Here is a 19070-nt window from a genome sequence, read left to right as displayed (position 1 = left end):
TGTATACCTACACATGTCAACAATAATTTCGTAATTTTGTAACATACCTAATAAATATATATTTTTATTTTTTTAGAATGAATGATCATATATTTTTATCGAATTTTATCCATTACTGTATAAAAATGACTTAAAACCATAAAAAAAGCACTAAATATGTCAAAAAATGCAAAAAAAAGTTACATTTTTTAATTCCTTGACGTATGAAATGAACTTTGTGCTTGGAAAGCAATGTTTTCGGACATTCAGAAAAAAAGGCAATTTACATTCAAATCCGTTCCCTAATCATGATTTATGATTAACATTATACAGCAGCAGTCCCCATTAGGATTTTGGAAAGGGCCAAATATTATTTTTGAAAATTACTCGCAGGTTGCATGCAATAAAAAATTTAAATTTGTGCATAATATTGACAAAAGGCATATTTTTATGCTGGTATAGCCGGGTGTAAAGATTCCTAGTTACATTTTAAATGATAATAATTATAAGTTATAAAAGCTAAAAAAATATTATTTTAATATAATTATTTTATTTTAGTATGTAAAATTCTGTTTAAGTGCAGGCCGCACAAAATTTGTTTAAGGGCCACATGTGGCCCACGTAGTGAGGCCACTGATTTACAGTCCTAAGTAGTGTCTATGTGATATGTCTAAAAATCAAAACAGAAACATGATAGAATGAGTTTTAAGATTTAAAATTTAAAATTTAAATATAATTATATAATAAAACTAGTTGATCCCGCATATCAGAATTTCAAGTTTCATAATGGGGTTGCTGAGGTAGACACACAGGATAATTTTTTAAAGTCAATAAAAAGTTCAGTTTTAGCACGGTACAATTGTTTATTACTAAGAACCTTAGTGGTGGGTCATGAGTGGCTTTACTTCCCCTCCACACCACAAAACATATATGTATCATAATTCCATACACTATGTATCATACACTTACTTACTTCAATTATTACAATATATTATATTGTAATAATTGTAATAGTAAACATCTTTGGTACCTAATGGAAGAATGGATAAAAACTACAATTTCATATACAACTAGTCTACCCTCTGGCACACCAATTATAGATGTTGACATGTTGTTCGATGATACCATGATATTGGTCAAAGTTTCAGTATATATTTGAGTTCAGTGTGTTTTGTATGAATAAAAAAACAATAATTATTTGGCCAGTTTTCTTTAAATAGCACAACAAACCAGTTAAACACAATCATTGTTGTCATAAAATTAAAAAAAAATAATTTATAATATAAAATAGTAAAAATAAAGTAAAAACTAAAATGGTAGGGCAGTTAACATGTTTTAAAATTTGGTCAATGAAACAATAGAAGCTTAAAATTATGTATAAGCTTATTAACGTAGGAAAACAAAATGTATTAAGAGTAACTTAATAAAAACTATGGTCAAATTTTTAAGGCGTCCATAAAAGAGAATTTTAAATAACTAAATTGAGTAAATTCTATTGGTTTAACACAAGTATTAGAAATAACTTAACTTAATAAATAAATTACTTGATAAACAACCATAATATTTTAAGGACGCCCCATATTATTATTATTTTATACATTACACATTTAATTCAAAATTATGTATATGCGTGTGTAAATATTATATATTAAAAAATGTCTTTTTTTTAATAAAACATATATTTGTCATACACTTAGACTAATTTATTAATTATTATGATAAATTAATGAGTAGTTGTGAAACGAAATAATTTTAAGTAGGTAATATTTTGTTCAAGTGTTACATAAATATTAGGAAGATATTTTATAATTATATAAATATTTTTCTGTTCTATATAAATAAAATATTTGGTGGGAAAAATATCAAGCAAACAAAGGCAGATAGTATAAAAAAATATACATGATATATAATCAATAGTCATAGTAAAATAATGAGCAAAAATAAAATTAAGAAAAACATTATGTCAAATAAAAAAATTAAACTTGTACTAATTTTTCCAATTTATTTTTACTAACAAATTGTAGAAGGTATATTATTACTATTAAAAGAAAAACCCATCCTAAGAACAAAAAGTGTCACTATAAATAATTTACTTGATTCTAGATTCATAATTGAGGAACTTTATAAAGATGTATCATATAATATGTGCAATCTTGATATAACATGAGATACATAAGTCATAGAAATTTGTTAAAAAAAAATGCTTAGAGTAAGGAATGAAAAAAATATATGATATATAAATGTCAAATTATAATCTGCCTTTGTTTGTGATCAGCACCTCTCACAGGGTGATTGTACAACTATAAAGTTTTATATATATTCAATCACTTTGGTTCCATTCGGTTATGTACACAAAAAAAAAATAATAATAATAATACATAAATAAATTTAATAGTTTCTAACCACGATGATAAGGATACCGAATATTTCGGACTGACGTTATCAACTTTTTGGTTTAGGGCTGCCAAACTTACTTGACAACTAAAAAAAAAAATATATATATAAATTAATCAAATATTTTATTTATATAGTTTATATTATATACAGTAGACATTATAAAGCGTTTAGTATCCTAATCATGAATTGTATTCTGTATTAAACATAGTCAGATCTTAGTTAAGGATTCCACCTGGTGATTTTTTGTCTGTCCAACACATGGGCGACATAGGATTTTAAACGTGATCTTTGCCAAACATATCAATATTGATCTAATGAAGCGATAAGAATTCTGAAAACGATTTGAATTTGTTGTCAAGTCTAGTGATGGGCACTATCGAATAGTTTGTACAATCGATTGTCATTCGATAGTTTGAAAAACAAGCAGGATATTGAATCCCCGTAAGGAAATAACTATTATTTGCGGAGATTCTAATCAACACCTTTCCCCAATGGTTTTAAATGGTGTTCCATGACTTAAAAGAAAGTTTTCTACCTAAATTTGAAAACCAGTGTAAAAATAAAAAACATTTATAAAGAAAAATTTTAGCTTCATCATCTTTACTTGTACTTTATAATTATTTTATTTTCTATCAAATGACATACTAACTGTTAAGTATGTAATTTTAAATTTATTATATAAGTACTGTTTTATTTTACAGCCGTAATGTAAAAATCTTAGAAAATTATGTGTTCCATGATTCTGAAAAAATTAAGAACCACTGCCTTTACCACACAAAGGTCCAAATAGTTTGTCCTGAATATTAATTTTTGATGGGTCAATCTCATTATTTTATTGTATATAGATCTGAACTATTTAATTTAGTCCTAAATTAAATTAATCTTTGGAAAATTATTAAAGTAATTTTTATTTATTAAATTTATTTATATAAGTAAAAAACAATAGTCACGACATCATTTAGTTGCAAGTACCTTAATAATTTTTTTTTTAGTCTGTTGATTCAACTATACCCTGTTTAAGTTAAGAAACGTAGTTGGCCTCGACTAGTTTTCATCGGGCCGCAGTTAGGCAACACCTGTTAGCTGTGCCTACCAAGTCAATTATCTGTATACCTGCCATGTAGTATTGCCACACCCCAACGCACAAGTCGGCCACCAACTACGTTTCTTAACTTGATCAGAATATATAATGTTTCAACTGTCAATTACTGGAAATAGTTGTTGGAAAATAATCAAATTGTACTTGCCAGTAATACAGGCTATACAGCAGATATAGTATAAAAATAAAATGAAAATAACTTAAGTTGATGGTAAAAGATTAACATATCAACCAAAAGATTCAGTATGTTAAATCAGATTACCTACACTTTTTTTTCATGATCTTTTCAATTTTAGTTTAATTATTTAACTTAAATTTATTTAATCCACTCCCAATAAGACTTGAAATTAAAAATAATTTAGATGCATAATAAACTTACTATCACACTTTATGCTGTGGCTGATGCCTCATTGGAAATGCATTACGGCGATCTGAATGACCGTGTGCAGGGGGTGCAGAAGCTGTAAAATAATAAAAGATATTTTCTCAACTGCAAGGAAAAACATTCAAATATAATATATAGTCTTTGGTAGTTGCTGTTATTGGATACGCGAAATCATTAAGAAAATAATTAATATAATTGAATAATGATTAATCTATATAACTATTAACCGATTATCTTTGTTATTGATTGGTTGACAAGACAATTGAAACGGTAAGAAAAAATATGGTTTATCTAGCCCAAAAACATATATATCTTTAAAATAAAAAACCAGTATCCAAAATTATTCCAGTTATGTACTACCTCTTGGTGCATAATAATGACCTCTACCCTCACCATATCCATGAGCTGGAACTCTACTTGATCTAGGTTGTGACACATATGTTTGAGGATTGTTCCGCTGTATAAAAACATAGATTTAGTTTTAAGTACAATACAATAGTTAAACCAATAAATTACCATTCTACGTAAAGTTGTAATTGGTCGTCTTAATGTTTCACTAAATCTCCGAGCAGGGGTTTTCTTAGGATTTGAAGATGGTGTGTGTACTGCACAACATTTTATAAACACTCCCATTATAATAACAAATGTAACACCCATGAGCATACAAGCCCACCAATTTTCCTAAAAATAAAAAAACAATTAAATACATTCTCTAAGTCAACGCTAGTTACTCTCGTAACTAATATACTTTGTTGATAATGTAATTGTATTTCAAATTAAAAAACATTAACTTTCTATTTTGATAGGAAACATTTGAACTGATAACTTACTAAAGCCCATTGTTGGAGAGTTTGAAGTGTTTGTTTGTTGAGGAGCATATTTTTTAATCTTGCTAATGGCCCCTCGGCATCAACTGCTCTACATTTGTAAAATACATCACAGTAACCCTAAAATAATTAATATATTATTAAGCAATTTCATAAATATGAAAAAATGTATAATAGTTGCTAATTTACTTGAAAATTATCACAAGGTGATCCCGGTCTTAGACTAATGCCCCCGAGAGGTAAATTAACTGCAGCAGCAAATTCACTAGTTGACCTGCAGGTTTGTAAATCAGTACCATTCATACAAGCCAACTCGCACAACTTTCGTTTGTCAATATTTGGTATAATTTGTGATGTCAAAAAACATTCGTTTAGACCCCATTCCAAACAAATAGATCCAGTGCAATCACCATTGATGCAAAGCTTTAAAAAAAAAAAAATTAACTCAAGCTTATGATCAGCTTTATTTACTAACCTGTGTCCCTTCATTACAACGAGTTTTATTTGGCTTGGGAGGTGGTACTGGACATTCTGGTGAGGTACCATCACAATTAGAACTATAACTACAAACATCTTCACCACGGCACATAACTTGTCGATTAGATGGAATAAAACGACAAGTATCAGCATAACAGCATGGTCCTTGAGACGGACTACAAATGTAATATTATTAAAATAAAACCATAGTTATTAATTAATAGTTTCAATGTCACATACCTGCACTCAGTTTGTGCTCGACGAGCACAACCTCTAGCTGAGATGTTACGGAATCTATCTCGATCAGCAACTTGCCTAGGATAGCAGCATTTATCATCACATTCATCATCATCATATCCACAATCACATTCTTCACCATTTTCAACAATTTTGTTACCACAAAATGCTCCTTCACTGGCTGTATAAGTAATTATAGTTAATATTTAATTATTACAGATAAAGTTTTTATATGAACCTTTAAAGCAATTCCTTTTTTTATTATCTTGTATAGCATCTAATACACTACTGATATTAGCTATACTGCATGAAGAAAATTTACTGTTGTTTGGACGATCACCACTAGTTGCAGATGCAAACATGATATAATTACCACTCAAACCACCTGGCCGACAATCTGAAGGATAGTCATGCTGTAAAAAATAAATTTTTAAAAACATGGACATTTTTCATTTAAATGTATTTTACAAACCGGCGATCCAAAATTATGGCCAATTTCATGGGCCAAGGTCAACTGTGAAACTTTGGGTGGCACTCTACTATTGTAGTTAACAAATGTAATAATACCTGTGTTTAAGCTACGTTTAGTTGATTGATATAAACCACCAATAGTTTCTGTATATGTTTTATACTTTTCACAAATACCACCAGATGCACCTGATGAAAAATAAAATAAATATCATATAGTCAAAACTCTAAATTTTTTTCAAATCAAAAATAAAACTACATTCTATTAGGTAATGAATAAACTTAATTACCAGATGCACTGGCAACCAAGCTAGACCTTAAGGTTCCTCCGGTGAAGTCTCTATAGGTAAAAACATATGCTAGGCAAAAGTCTTCGTGGTTTCCCAATGAATGTAGGTTTAAAAAATTACTAACATCAATATTTTCCATGCAGAATGGATTTTGTTCTCCAGTCCATTTGTGGTCACAAGGTTCATCATCATCAATCTAAACAAAAATAGTAATACAATAGTAACTTATAGCTTATTTCAGAAACATTTTTAAGAACTATTAAAAAAAAATAAAAATATTTATTTGGCTTCTAGTCAAAATATTATAAGTTCTAAGAAAAAATTATATCTACATATAAATACAAATATTTACTTTAATTCTTTGAACTTCAAATTTTATATTCCTGTGTTCAATGCGCCCATCAAATTTAGTATCTCGGTAGATATAATTCACTGCAGTTACATGGTGCGCTATTAATGATAATATCTCTTCTCTTGTCTTTGTTTTATCATAGCCATCCTATATAAAAGTATTTATTAGAAAAAAAATTTAAAAAAATATAGTTGTGTTTAATTAAATACTTGTTCTTTTATGTGTTTCCATAATAAAGGGTCAGTTTGGATAAATAATGAACAAGTGTTGCGTTCTTCTTTAGGTTTAGTAGCACGTTTTGTTCTAACAGGTCCATGGTGGTGCTTGTCAGCTGCTTGTCTTGTATATTTATAAGCAGGTCTTTCTTCGTCTTGTTGTTGAATATTCCACGGACTACCAGAATATTGGATAGTTTCCATACTTTGTTTTGTGGATCCTGTAACTCCACATCCACTAAAATGACCTGAAATAATTTAGTAATACAAGGTTATATTTGTATTCAAATTTAGTAACATTAATTTATACTACTTACTAGAAGAGTTATGATATGGATTATCAACATCATTTTCTTTATAGATAACCGAATGGAAATTATCACTGTCATTAAGATGACCATGGGGATAAATATATTTCCTAGATTTTTCTATAAAATAGTTTCCTTTTTTTGGTGATATAATTTGTCCTTCAAAAACTCCATCAGTTATTGAACCAAATACTATACTGTTTGCTTCATCTGTTCAAAAATAAAAACGAAATTGTGGAAGATTTTACCAAACATTATAAACCTACTACCTAGCATAAAATACCAATATTTTATTTTCATATTACATTTTATAAATTAAAAATCAACAGTTTAGTTAAGTCGTTAAAACTTATCAGTTTGTAGTTATTAGGAAGTAATAAAACTAAACAATCAGTAGGAATAATTTAGAATTTGTATTATCTAGATTTTTAACAAATAAGAATTAAATCTTTATTAATTGTAAAGTATTCAAATATAATTGTATTAAATATAATATTAATTGTAAAGTATACTCAATAACATTGGAGAAGTATACAACTGTATATTATAACCTTGCACGAGTATACAACTGTATATAACCTTGCTAGTTGCTATATATCTAAATAATAAGATTGTGAAGGTATAACTTAAGAAGACATAATACCTGCATGATTTGTTTAAAATAAGGAACAACATAGGAAACTTGCGTTAAACAGAACCAATTTGGTGTTAGCTTAGTGAATTGACTTATTTCAGTATTTAAAGGTAAGAATATTTACTACTAACTAGGTTTAAAAATCAGGTATTTTACTTCTAAGAGAGTACTTCTCAGATGAGCATTTTGAAATTGCTATATTTTATTCATAACACATTTAAAAACGGAAGCAAAGTAAAAAACTAACATAAATACACAGATTTTCTTACCTCAGTTTGATAGTATTAACTCTTATATCAAAGCTAACAACAAAAAAATGGGTTCTGCTAAATGCAAATTTGGTATGTTGTATATTTTTAAGACAGAGACAACACATCCTGGTGTGACATCCTATATGTTATACGATTATGAATTATCATAACATAATTACTAACAGATATATTGTACTTATATGTAATTATTTACATTGTCGACTGTAAACATAATGAATGTTTAAAAATAGTTATAATTGTTGAAATATTTTTTTATTTATAAAGAATTGTACATTTTGGTACATACATATTTTATATTTAATATACAATTTGGCTATACCCATTTATTTAGCAAAATGTACATAATACACTAAAAATGAATTCATACTATAGTGAGTGATGACAGAAGTCTAAGATATTTTAAATCAAAATTTTAAAAACAATGAATTACATAAATAACATTTTTATCCGATAATGTCATATGCAAAGTAAAAAAAAAATAAACATGTTCAATTATTTAGCAAAACTGTTTGTATATTTATCTTCCAAACAAAATAACACTCTTCTAAATACATAATAATATGTATAGTAGGTACCATATTATATTACCTATGCTGTATATGTATAACTACTATTTTTCAGTAGTTAAAAATTTCAACTTTATTTCTAACAGAACATTATAAAAACATGACAATTCAATGACTAAAATAAATTATTATCCTAAGTAACCAATAATAACAACAAAATTAGCTTAAAAAGAATCATTGAATCCAAACACATTATTTCTAAGGCAATCATATTTCAACTATAGGTACTACACAGCTACAATATTAATATATATCCTTATAAAATAGTAACTATAGTATGGATAATCTATATAGGTACAAGCTAATTATTACTTACTTGGTGTTTATTTTATAAAGTAAAAATCTCTAGATAATTAAGAAATGTTTTTAGATAATATAAGATATTTTGGAAATAGGTTACCAACAATACTGGGGAACAAACATTAATTTTAAATTAATGGAAACAATCAAATATCAACTTACCGACAATATGTCCATGGTATATATGTGAAGTATCAATACTACTAGGATGTATTTGATTGCCAAAACTATCTAACACTTCCATGGCATTTGAAAATGTTTCGACATCTCGACGAAGTCTGAGTCGAAAGTGATGGCCATGCGCTTTAAATGTTACATGCACATTACTGTCACTATTAGTCACTGATCGTTTGGCCCTATCATGACTCTGGGCCAAGTGTTGATGATCATATGTAACAGGCTCATAATGTGACACGTATTGGCTGAGACGCTTACCTAACATTAAAAAGATATGTAATTTAAATCAAAAATAGAAACATGTATATAGAGTTTACCTTGAATATTACTGGTGATTATCAAGAGCACAACGGCCGAATAGCTGAGTGTATACATGCTAATAGAATTATAAAATATTTGATCACAGGCATAAAATTTGGCTTTTTTTACATTTAATAATTAGTTACAATTTTTGAGGTATCAAATGGAATAATGATTTTTTTTTTAATAAGTTATTTATACAATTAATAAAATGATCAAGAAAATGACAATTTCCGGATTTCCATTTTGACAGGCCTCCAGTAAAAATATTCTTTTGTTTTATTGTTATTCTTTTTTTGCGATAATAACAAAAAAAAAAATAGATAAAACTGTACAGTATCACCATTACAATAATAATGCAATCCCGTTGTATTTGCATTTTGTTAATATCGGAAAACTTATAATAACATTTAAGTTTAAATTAAATCTTTTTCACCTTTTAACTTCATTAATTAGCATTCAAATCATTTTTGCTGAGTCTATAATTTATATGGAAATTTTTTTATCAATATCTCAAAAGTTGTACCGATAAAACATATCGTACGATTTCCTTCCATTGGCCACATTGGCTAGTTGGGGCTGATGCAACATTTTTCCACACACATCACGTCTACATCAGTATTTAGTTGCCACATTTTTTGCTTCAATTCGTCCGATATTTAACTCTGTATTTAATTAATTTCATATTATATTAAATATTATTTAAGGAGTCTTTACATTTAAAATGACTGAAGAAGAAGCTGTAAGTATGATAAAGTGTACCTTAGTAATGTTTTTATTAATTATAATCTGCTGTTCTCTATGTTAAACGTTGTCTATAATTTAATCATTGGTCAAAAATCTAAACAATCTAAATATGAATTACCACATGAGTGTTATTTTTTGATATAAATATATAATACAACTTAATGATTTTATTCATTCTTGTCTTTTTGATCATAATTTAAATAAATATTTTTGATGTTTAAATAAATATCAAAAATCTATTTTTTTCCTAAAATTAAATTAATATTTTTATTAAATGTATGCTTTTGGAAAATAGTTTTAATTCATATTATTCAAAGTGATATTTTTTTGACCCTAAAACTATAGTGTTTATTACTCAGTTAAAATTTAATTTAGATGTTCTACTTCTAAGAAGAGAACTATGTACCCATATCGTGTGTATTATTGTATTACAGTTATTTGATTATCATTTAAATTCATTACATTAATTCTCATTAAATATGTTTATAATTTTTAGTTATTTGATCCTTCCATCAAGAAGAAGAAGAAGAAGAAGAAGTTTGACTTAGACAGCGCTTTAGCTTCTGAAACTGGTGTTGATGGTATTAATGAACAAACATTAGATAAAGAAAACCAGGAACCTGTGCAAGACCCTGATGAATTTGATGGTAATTATATATATCTATTATTATCTATTATTGAGAACTATCAACATTTTTAATTTGAGATTTTATTTACACCTAATAAAAATTTGAAACTATTAAGTATTATATGTTAAAATATAGCTGAACTATAAAGATACTCAAATATTATATTATCAGTTTATACTTTCGTTTAATTTGACATTGTATTTATTTATTAATATATAAAGCTATAATATTACTAGTTTGACTCGTATTCTGATGAATCTTTTACTTGAGTTGAAAAATTCTATCGTACATTTGCTATAATTTGTATTTTGTATATTTATTATATGCTACTGTTCTTACTAATAATGTAATTTATAAATTTAAAAAGGTTTATGTAATTTGTATATACAGATGGAAACCTGGATCTTGACAACTTCGGTAAGAAAAAGAAAAAGAAAAAAAAGGTTACAATAAATTTAGATGATTTAGAAAGTGCATTACCTGATACATCATCAGCTATGGAAAATGGCGATGGCCAAGGAGAGGCTATGGATGTAAGTTTTTCTTTTTTGCTTTATAAATGTTTTATTTATTTATTACTGTTGGTATTGCAGGATGATTTTGATTTAAATATGGACTTTTCAAAAACGAAAAAGAAAAAGAAAAAGAAGAAAGATATAGATGAATTAGTTGCTGAAGAAATGGATAAGAAAGGTGACAAATTTGATGACAGTAAGTGTTTTTCACTTTTTCATTTAATAAGGTTGACAATCCTTTATATGATTTTATTCAAATTTACATGCTTTAACGATGGCCAGTGGAATTTTGAGTCTGGTAAGGGTTTTGACAAGGTTAAAGTTATTGTGTAGAGAAATTTTTTATTTAATCTGAGCTCACTACCTATTAGCATTTCTACAATGATAATTTCTGCAGCTAATTAAAATGTTGTTCCGTATTTGAAACGGTAGATATATTCTCATTCAATATCCCAAAATTAGAATATGCTTAATAAATATAAAATAGTTTAATAAACTATAAGTTAGGTGGGTATACTCTACACTTAATTTAATAAACCTTTTAAGACCAATTGGGCTCAAAAACCCATACAATTTAATAAATAACAACACTTATTTAATGACAATTTCATACATGTATTGTTTATTTTGATAAATAAATATAGTGTATGTTCTTTTTTTATAATATATTAACAATGTTGACTGAGACAAATTTTGTTTGTTCTATGTTGTAGATTTTTGATTATTATACAAAAGCAAACAATTTTTAAATTAAATCAGTCACTGTTATGTAACATGAATATTATACTGTTATTAAATTCAACAATATATTTTTTATTTTTCAGCAACTGATGGTGAAAGTCACACGTGGTTTGGTTCTGATCGTGATTACACATATGATGAACTTTTAACTAGAGTATTTGAGATAATGCGAGAAAAAAATCCTGATATGGTTGCGGGTAAAAAACAAAAATTTGTTATGCGCCCTCCACAAGTAGTTCGGATAGGTACCAAAAAAACGTCTTTTGCAAACTTTACAGAAATATGCAAAACGTAAGAATATAGTTTGAATGCTTGATTTTAAGATAATATGTTCTAATAGTATATTTATTGTTTAGTTTACATCGTCAGCCAAAACATTTGTTAGATTTCTTGTTAGCTGAATTAGGTACCAGTGGTTCAGTGGACGGTAATAGCCAGCTTATAATCAAAGGTCGTTTTCAGCAAAAACAAATTGAAAATGTACTCAGAAGATATATAAAAGAATATGTTACCTGTCATACATGTCGTTCACCTGAAACCATCTTGCAGAAAGACACTCGTCTGTTTTTCTTGCAGTGTGAAACTTGTGGTTCACGATGTTCTGTTGCCAGTATTAAGTCTGGTTTCCAGGTAAAAAATATACACATTATTATTATCATTATTGTTTATATTTTTTAGTAGTAAATCTTTTTACGAATTTTACCTTTTACCTAACCTATTTCATTAAGTACAGATACTAAACTTAATGATTTACCTCAATTTTATAACAAACTTATAAAAACTTATATATTTTATTACTGAATAAAGTGTTCAGTTAAAAGCTAATATTACAGTTAGGCCTTCGTTTAGCTTGTAACCTACCTGGCAGTTTTAGATCTACTGAGAAAAAATACAAATTTTTTTTGGTAAAAGAATATATAATTCAAATGTATATATATAATATTGAACAAAAAAATGTATAAACAACATTTTATAATATATAAAGCATACATTTTTTTGATATCTTCCAAAAAATGTATGAACAAATTGTTAAAATTTGTTATTGAGCAGTTAGGTTATTTTTAATTTAGTAGTACCAATATTCAGCTTATTTATATGTCAATACATTTCTATTGGTTCCGTTCATTTTTATTAAGATTTTGAATTTTATTATTTTAATATTGACCATGAAAATGCAATAATTGTTTCCGTATTAGCTCCATTTACTGGATTTACAAAATTTTTTGAATGATTGTCAGTTAAATAAATATAGCCAATATTTTTCAGAACAGTATAATTTTCATTCATTCACTAGAAGAGTACTTCCAATAAAACTTTTCTTCAGATAATTGGAGGCATTTATATATTTTTATCTCAGTTCTTATAAAATTACTGTAGGTCATAAATTAATTCCTAAAATTCTTGCCCATACTATCTGTTATCTACTAATTGAAATATTTAATAGTTTTCATTTTGGTGAATTTTAGATTGAATGAGTTAGACTCATTTTTAATAATTTTTTTAACTATTCATTAAAATATTCTGTTTATTGAATACTTATTGTAATTTTTTTATTTTGTTTACAGGCCGTCACTGGAAAACGTGCAGCTATCAGAGCAAAAACTGCATAAATACTATAATATATTTTCTCATGCGTGCTATACTAGTTCAGCAAAATATAATAAAATAAATATCACGTTTTTACAAATTTCAAAAATATGTTCTTATTATTATGATAAACATTCATTATAATAAACCCTACAGATATTAAAACAATCTAAAATTTGTTTTCCAAATGTTTATATTGCCTAGTTCCATCTGTTTATTAAAACACATTTAAAAAATTTTAAAGCAGACTTTTTATATCCTTTTTGAAATTATATTATATTATACAAAATTAAACATAGTTAAATGCTTTTTTAGCTAATATCTTTCAATAATTTACTTCTATATTAAATATTTATGTAAATTACATTATTATTAAAACTTTTGTAAATGGGACTGAACTAATAACAGAGAAATAATTAAAATTTGTATTTATTTTGAGTGAAAATTATAGTAGATAATTTTGAAATAATTTTTGTTTTTATTGGAATTTAATAACTTAAGAAGCTACACCCACATGTTTGTCTCTCTCTTACAAATGTATAATAGACTACATAACAAATTTGCGTTGAGCAGTTCTAATTTTATGTACTAAGCTCATTAATTGACTTAAATGAATTGAGCTATTATCAACATTAAAGGTATGAATATTATCTATATTTTTCGATTTATTTATGGGTTTCTACTATATTTTAATTTTCAAGCAATAATTTAAAAATGTTCATAACTTTGTTAAAAATTAAAATATTGTAAAAATAAGATAACGAGAAAGCTTAGATAATGTTCTTACATTGAAGTTTAATAATAGGTCAACTCTATCTGTTATTAATAGTTATTATATAACATTTGAACTTCTGAAAAATGATTTATTATGTCATATTGTCATACCTACGTTTGTAAAATAACACACGTGAATTAGGTGTCATCTTGAGTTTTATAAAATTATTTTATGACATTGTGCAGAATTTTTGTTCAATAATTTATTACTTTTATGATAAGGATAGTCGTAAAATGATTCTCACATTTTTTAATTACAATTCTTTTTTTGTTCTGGTGTTTACACTATGTTTGGCAATAGGTCAGTATAGTAAATTAATTAATTTGCATTCATACTATAATATGGAGTACATCTTGACTTATTTTTTTTATAAATTTTAAGTTGTATATAAATATAAGAAAACAAATGAAATTACATTTGTGTTTATATTTGTGAAAAAAGATTTATTAAGTATTAAGAAGGTATAGATATGTTATTGTCAACTGTTAAATAGTTTACCACAATATATTGATCTACTTAAAATGTATCATAATAAGCAGGTAATTATGGTCACGACATCCTTAATATTATTATTATTATTTAATCGTATTTTATCTAGCTGCAGTATTATATTCCTAAATTCCATATAAAGGTACTTATAACTATTTTTTGTTTTATAATTCAACATTATTAATTTGTAGAACAGTGGCCGCGGTCCACCCTAAAATATCGGCTCCTGGCTGACCCAACCTATATGATGTAATATTGTAATTTTGAAAATGTATGTTAAATTTTTCTCAAGAAGTATTGCAAATTGGCGGATATATTATGGCTTTACTCAGTAACATATCGAAGAGGAAGAGGGTTAATTCAAGTTTTAAAAATTAGCTAGTATTACACTCAATAGTGATTTTTATTTTTTATTAACCTGTAATTGTAAATACGCACCTAGGCCCTCCCTTTCAATCAGTGGTCCCAGCTTGGCCCACCCAGACAAAAAATCTGGTGTTGCCACTATTGTAGGAACTCATTGGTTTTTGGTGTTTTTATATTTTTCAACTGTTAAATTTTGTAGAAGAGGAGTACCTATCTATTTCAAATTTTCAAAAATGATGACTTATTGATTAAATATTGTAAGTAATATCATAATACTATATAAATTCAATGGTAATATTGATACTCGGGGGAAAATAATTATTTTAATTCCAACTTACTGGTGTATTTAATCAGGTGATGTGGATTTTGAAAAGAAATTTGGATATACTTACACTTTTCAAAACTTGACTTAAAAAATTGTCTACCTATGTACGTATTTGTGTGTATTCAACAGCGGATTACACTAATAATTCAGTTAAATAAAATAGAAAAGGTTGTTCGTAGATTAAATATTTAAACTTTCAAATTTGTTTTCAATGTCTTAATCGTGTCATCTGATCGATTGATATGATGGAATGAAAATTTATCAATTTTGCAGTAAAATAATTTGTGCTTATAATTACCTTATGTGACAACGAAATCCTTATGTGAGTGGCCGAGAACAAGACGGGTCCCGACGGCCATCATAATGCATAATAATAAGGAATAAGTAGTAATGCAGACATTCCTGAATTTTCCCGAATGCAATAACATTATCACACACTAATGATCATTTATTACGCACACACTACCACTACTACAAGAACTTTTTATTATTGCCTATATAAAACTCCTTGCAAACAGTGCATCTCCAGGTCATTTAAGTAGGTTCTTCCGTACTTCTACGATTAATAAAATATTTATTTTATAACCTATTTGCTGTATTGCCTGTATTTGCTCCAAGCCCGGATTAAGGGGGGGGGGGGGGCAAAGGGGGCACGGTCCCGGGGCCCATCATTATCCCTAAAATATATTTTTTAACGCGTCCAATACAGTTTTCAAAAAAAAAAAATTGTTTAAGTAGGTAGGTATAGGTATGGTAGGTAAATTATTATTATTAATTATAAAATGAAATTGTATTCTCAATTTTATATCACGAAAAATTACTATAAATAATGAACTATATTTGCAAACAATTTTGTTTGTTTTTTTTTTTTTTTTTTGAGCATTTTAGATTACTGATTTAACTATTTAAGTATATAAAAAGGTAGTTGTAAGAAAAAATTATTTAGCTCTTGTAAATTAGGTATTTCAGTTAAAAGTTGATGCATATTATACTTAACTTTAGAGGACCCTAGTTAATAACCTAGCGAACTAAAATTGATCATTTGACTGTCAAAATGTTCAGAAAAAAAGCTTTACCAGAATCCATCAAAAAATATAGTGGTTACCATTTGAAAAAATAAAGTTGATTTTATTATTGGTACATCTGCGTTTTTAAAAAACTTATAAGAAATTGCCTGTTAAAAATAAAGAAACACGTCTTTTTTTGTTTTAAGGAAATTCCATAATATCATCAATTAATAATTGCTAAAAAAAAACCAGCGTACAATGACATAAGATACACCCTGTATATTTTTTGTATAGTTAAAAATTATACGATAATAAAAAAGTCGTTAATATGTAATGATACAATTTTTTTGAAGTTAAAGTTGAAAGGGGGCCCACTAAGTATATGGTGTCCCGGCACCGGGGCCCAATTGATCCTTAATCCGGGCTTGATTTTCTTATAGGTACTAACTATTATTTTGATCAAATATTTTATATCAAATTCTCGACAATTATCTCGCCATAAATAACCCATTAATAGATAAAATTTGAAATTGTATACAATTATATAGGTATCTCACTAATTATATCAGTTCACTAATTATAAAGAGTACAATAACAATTATTGGTAAATGTATGTTTCTCACATTTAGATAATATGGCCTGTAAATGTTAAATACTAATAGCCAATAGGGACTAATAAATGTAATATTTGTGATTAACAATAATTGAGAAAATATGACAGTAAATGTTATTATTGATCCATAGTGAAAAAATAGTATGATTTTTATATTAAAAAATTAAGTTATACCCATATTAAATTAAATTAGGTTTACATTTATTTAATAGATAAAACATATTACTTTTATTTCTATTATCTACACCAACGGCCATACTATTTAAACAAAAAACATTCTTTTTTTGTGAGTCAACAAATTTTTGCGTGACTGCGTGGTAACTCTTTAAAATGTGAATTTTGGAAAAATCTGATTACAATTTTTACGAGAGCATATTTATGACGGTTTTAATAATCTTTTTAATTGTTCATCAACGTTACCTACCTACTACTTACTGTATAGACGGCATCGTCCAAAACTTTAGGGAAATATTATTATCATGATTAACTAACAGACGAATAAAAGTTTATATATTTTTATTCTGGTAACTGCTCATAAATTATTGTTTTTTTAGAACTTTTATACACTAAACAAATAAAAATTATAAACTCATGTATAAATTTACAACATCAACCAAATTCAATGCACCAATTATCATTAGGTACTTACCTACATAAATAAAATTGGGACCGAAAAATTCTCTACCAGCAAACATTAAATAGTAGGAAAATAAGTTTCGAAGAAAGAAAGTATCGGTTTCCTATTTTTTTTTAGATAGCTATAGATGATAAAAAAGTTTACTAGTAGTTAGTACAAATAACAGTTTCTCTGTATACCTAACTTAGTATTTCTAGATAAAGCTCTTAAAAATTCCTCAAGTTCTATTTTCTTGTTTCTAAAACATAATCTTGTTTCACTTTCATAAGTTTCAATATCGTTGAATTATTTTCTCCGACCATATTATGTGAAAATCTTGAATTATAATTTTTCATATCGATACCTACATTATATTTTGTCCTATTGTCTTTTGACTCGTTTTGAACTGCTTACGGATATTTTTAGTTTTTATTTTTTATAATTGTGATTTGTGAATAGGTACAATTTTATTTATTCAATTGAAAAGCATAAAAATATAATACAAGACTCTTGATATTTTGTTACAATATCAGTTGAAAAATTTAAAAAATACATTGGCATAGATTTTTTATAAGCATTTAATGTTAGACTTTCGACTTTCATACCTAAAGATTGAAAATTTAAAACAAGGATCCACGTAAATAAGTTAATAAAATATTTTATTCACAATAACATCATCAATTATACTTAGTAATATATCATAGGCTTCGCTCAGAATCGTTTTTCGTTATAATGATATTTTATCATTGAATTCAGATTTAACACCATCCATTACAGTAACCCACTGGCCACTTGTAATCAACTGTACCGAAAATCGAAACTCACTTGCCCACCTTTTTTTAAAACATTTTATGTAAGTTAAGAGCAAGTAAAAATACTCATAAATTGCATTAAAAATTAAAATATCGTAAAAAAGCTAACTTAGCGACACAGATATAATGTTCTAACTTCTTAACTTAAGATTGATACTATATTTGAATACACGCTCTGATATTAAAAGTAACAACACATTACACAGACCACAGGGTTGGTTCTGCTAATCGTAAATTTGGTACCTATGTTGCATGGGGGGGTCGGAGATAGAAAACAATAATGGTGCAGTGGTGCACTGACATCCTCTTAACATATTATGCGTATGATCAAAATACAAAAAGAAGATCTTCAGCCTCCACTGGTAGAATTTTTTTTTAAATATTACTATAATACACACTGAACTCGTCGTCTGTACGATTTTCAAGATCCAGTTATTGTATTTTTCGGTGGGAACTCTGAGTAAAGGAATAAAAACATTCCCAAATATTTATATGTTCACCTAGAATACATTTTGTACAGTTTTGATCACAGTTATTTCAAAATAAATATTTAAAAACGCTGGGT

The 19070-nt window shown here is 26.9% G+C and overlaps 2 protein-coding genes across 3 annotated transcripts; one reads left to right on the top strand and one right to left on the bottom strand.

The window, feature by feature from the left end:
- Positions 1–1173: 1173 nt before the first annotated feature.
- LOC100166223 (disintegrin and metalloproteinase domain-containing protein 10) lies at positions 1174–9556 on the bottom strand. Of its 2 annotated transcripts, none has more exons than XM_003247381.4 (16): positions 9301–9556; positions 8969–9241; positions 7044–7244; positions 6721–6974; positions 6512–6658; positions 6160–6355; positions 5874–6058; positions 5640–5814; positions 5405–5582; positions 5163–5340; positions 4877–5110; positions 4691–4807; positions 4377–4541; positions 4254–4317; positions 3855–3936; positions 1174–2460 (listed from the first exon to the last, which is right to left on the bottom strand). In XM_003247381.4, the coding sequence occupies exons 1-15, from the start codon at positions 9356–9358 to the stop codon at positions 3857–3859; spliced, it is 2505 nt and encodes an 834-aa protein (XP_003247429.1). In that variant the 5' UTR covers positions 9359–9556; the 3' UTR covers positions 1174–2460; positions 3855–3856. The 2 variants fall into 2 exon arrangements, with proteins under 2 accessions (XP_003247429.1, XP_003247427.1); XM_003247379.4 differs by having other exon boundaries at positions 4221–4317; positions 9301–9555.
- A 307-nt stretch (positions 9557–9863) lies between these two features.
- Positions 9864–13971, top strand: LOC100163460 (eukaryotic translation initiation factor 2 subunit 2). The gene is made up of 7 exons (XM_001943188.3): positions 9864–10025; positions 10527–10677; positions 11050–11192; positions 11253–11370; positions 11999–12206; positions 12272–12545; positions 13481–13971. The coding sequence occupies exons 1-7, from the start codon at positions 10008–10010 to the stop codon at positions 13523–13525; spliced, it is 957 nt and encodes a 318-aa protein (XP_001943223.1). The 5' UTR covers positions 9864–10007; the 3' UTR covers positions 13526–13971.
- Positions 13972–19070: the final 5099 nt, after the last annotated feature.

Source organism: Acyrthosiphon pisum, chromosome A3 (genome assembly GCF_005508785.2).
Source record: "Acyrthosiphon pisum isolate AL4f chromosome A3, pea_aphid_22Mar2018_4r6ur, whole genome shotgun sequence".
Taxonomy (NCBI): Eukaryota; Metazoa; Arthropoda; class Insecta; order Hemiptera; family Aphididae; genus Acyrthosiphon; species Acyrthosiphon pisum.
The sequence above is the reverse complement of the archived record's forward strand: the minus strand, read 5'-3'. Positions and strand labels throughout refer to the sequence as shown.

Coding starts and splice junctions, on each gene's coding strand:
- LOC100166223 (XM_003247379.4), bottom strand. CDS start 9,358: ATGTATACACTCAGCTATTCGGCCGTTGTGCTCTTGATAATCACCAGT. Junction 6,975..7,043: donor TCCATATCATAACTCTTCTA/GTAAGTAGTATA, acceptor AAATTATTTCAG/GTCATTTTAGTGGATGTGGA. Junction 3,937..4,220: donor TCATTATTATGCACCAAGAG/GTAGTACATAAC, acceptor ATTATTTTACAG/CTTCTGCACCCCCTGCACAC.
- LOC100163460 (XM_001943188.3), top strand. Junction 11,193..11,252: donor GCCAAGGAGAGGCTATGGAT/GTAAGTTTTTCT, acceptor TTGGTATTGCAG/GATGATTTTGATTTAAATAT. Junction 12,207..12,271: donor TTTACAGAAATATGCAAAAC/GTAAGAATATAG, acceptor TTTATTGTTTAG/TTTACATCGTCAGCCAAAAC.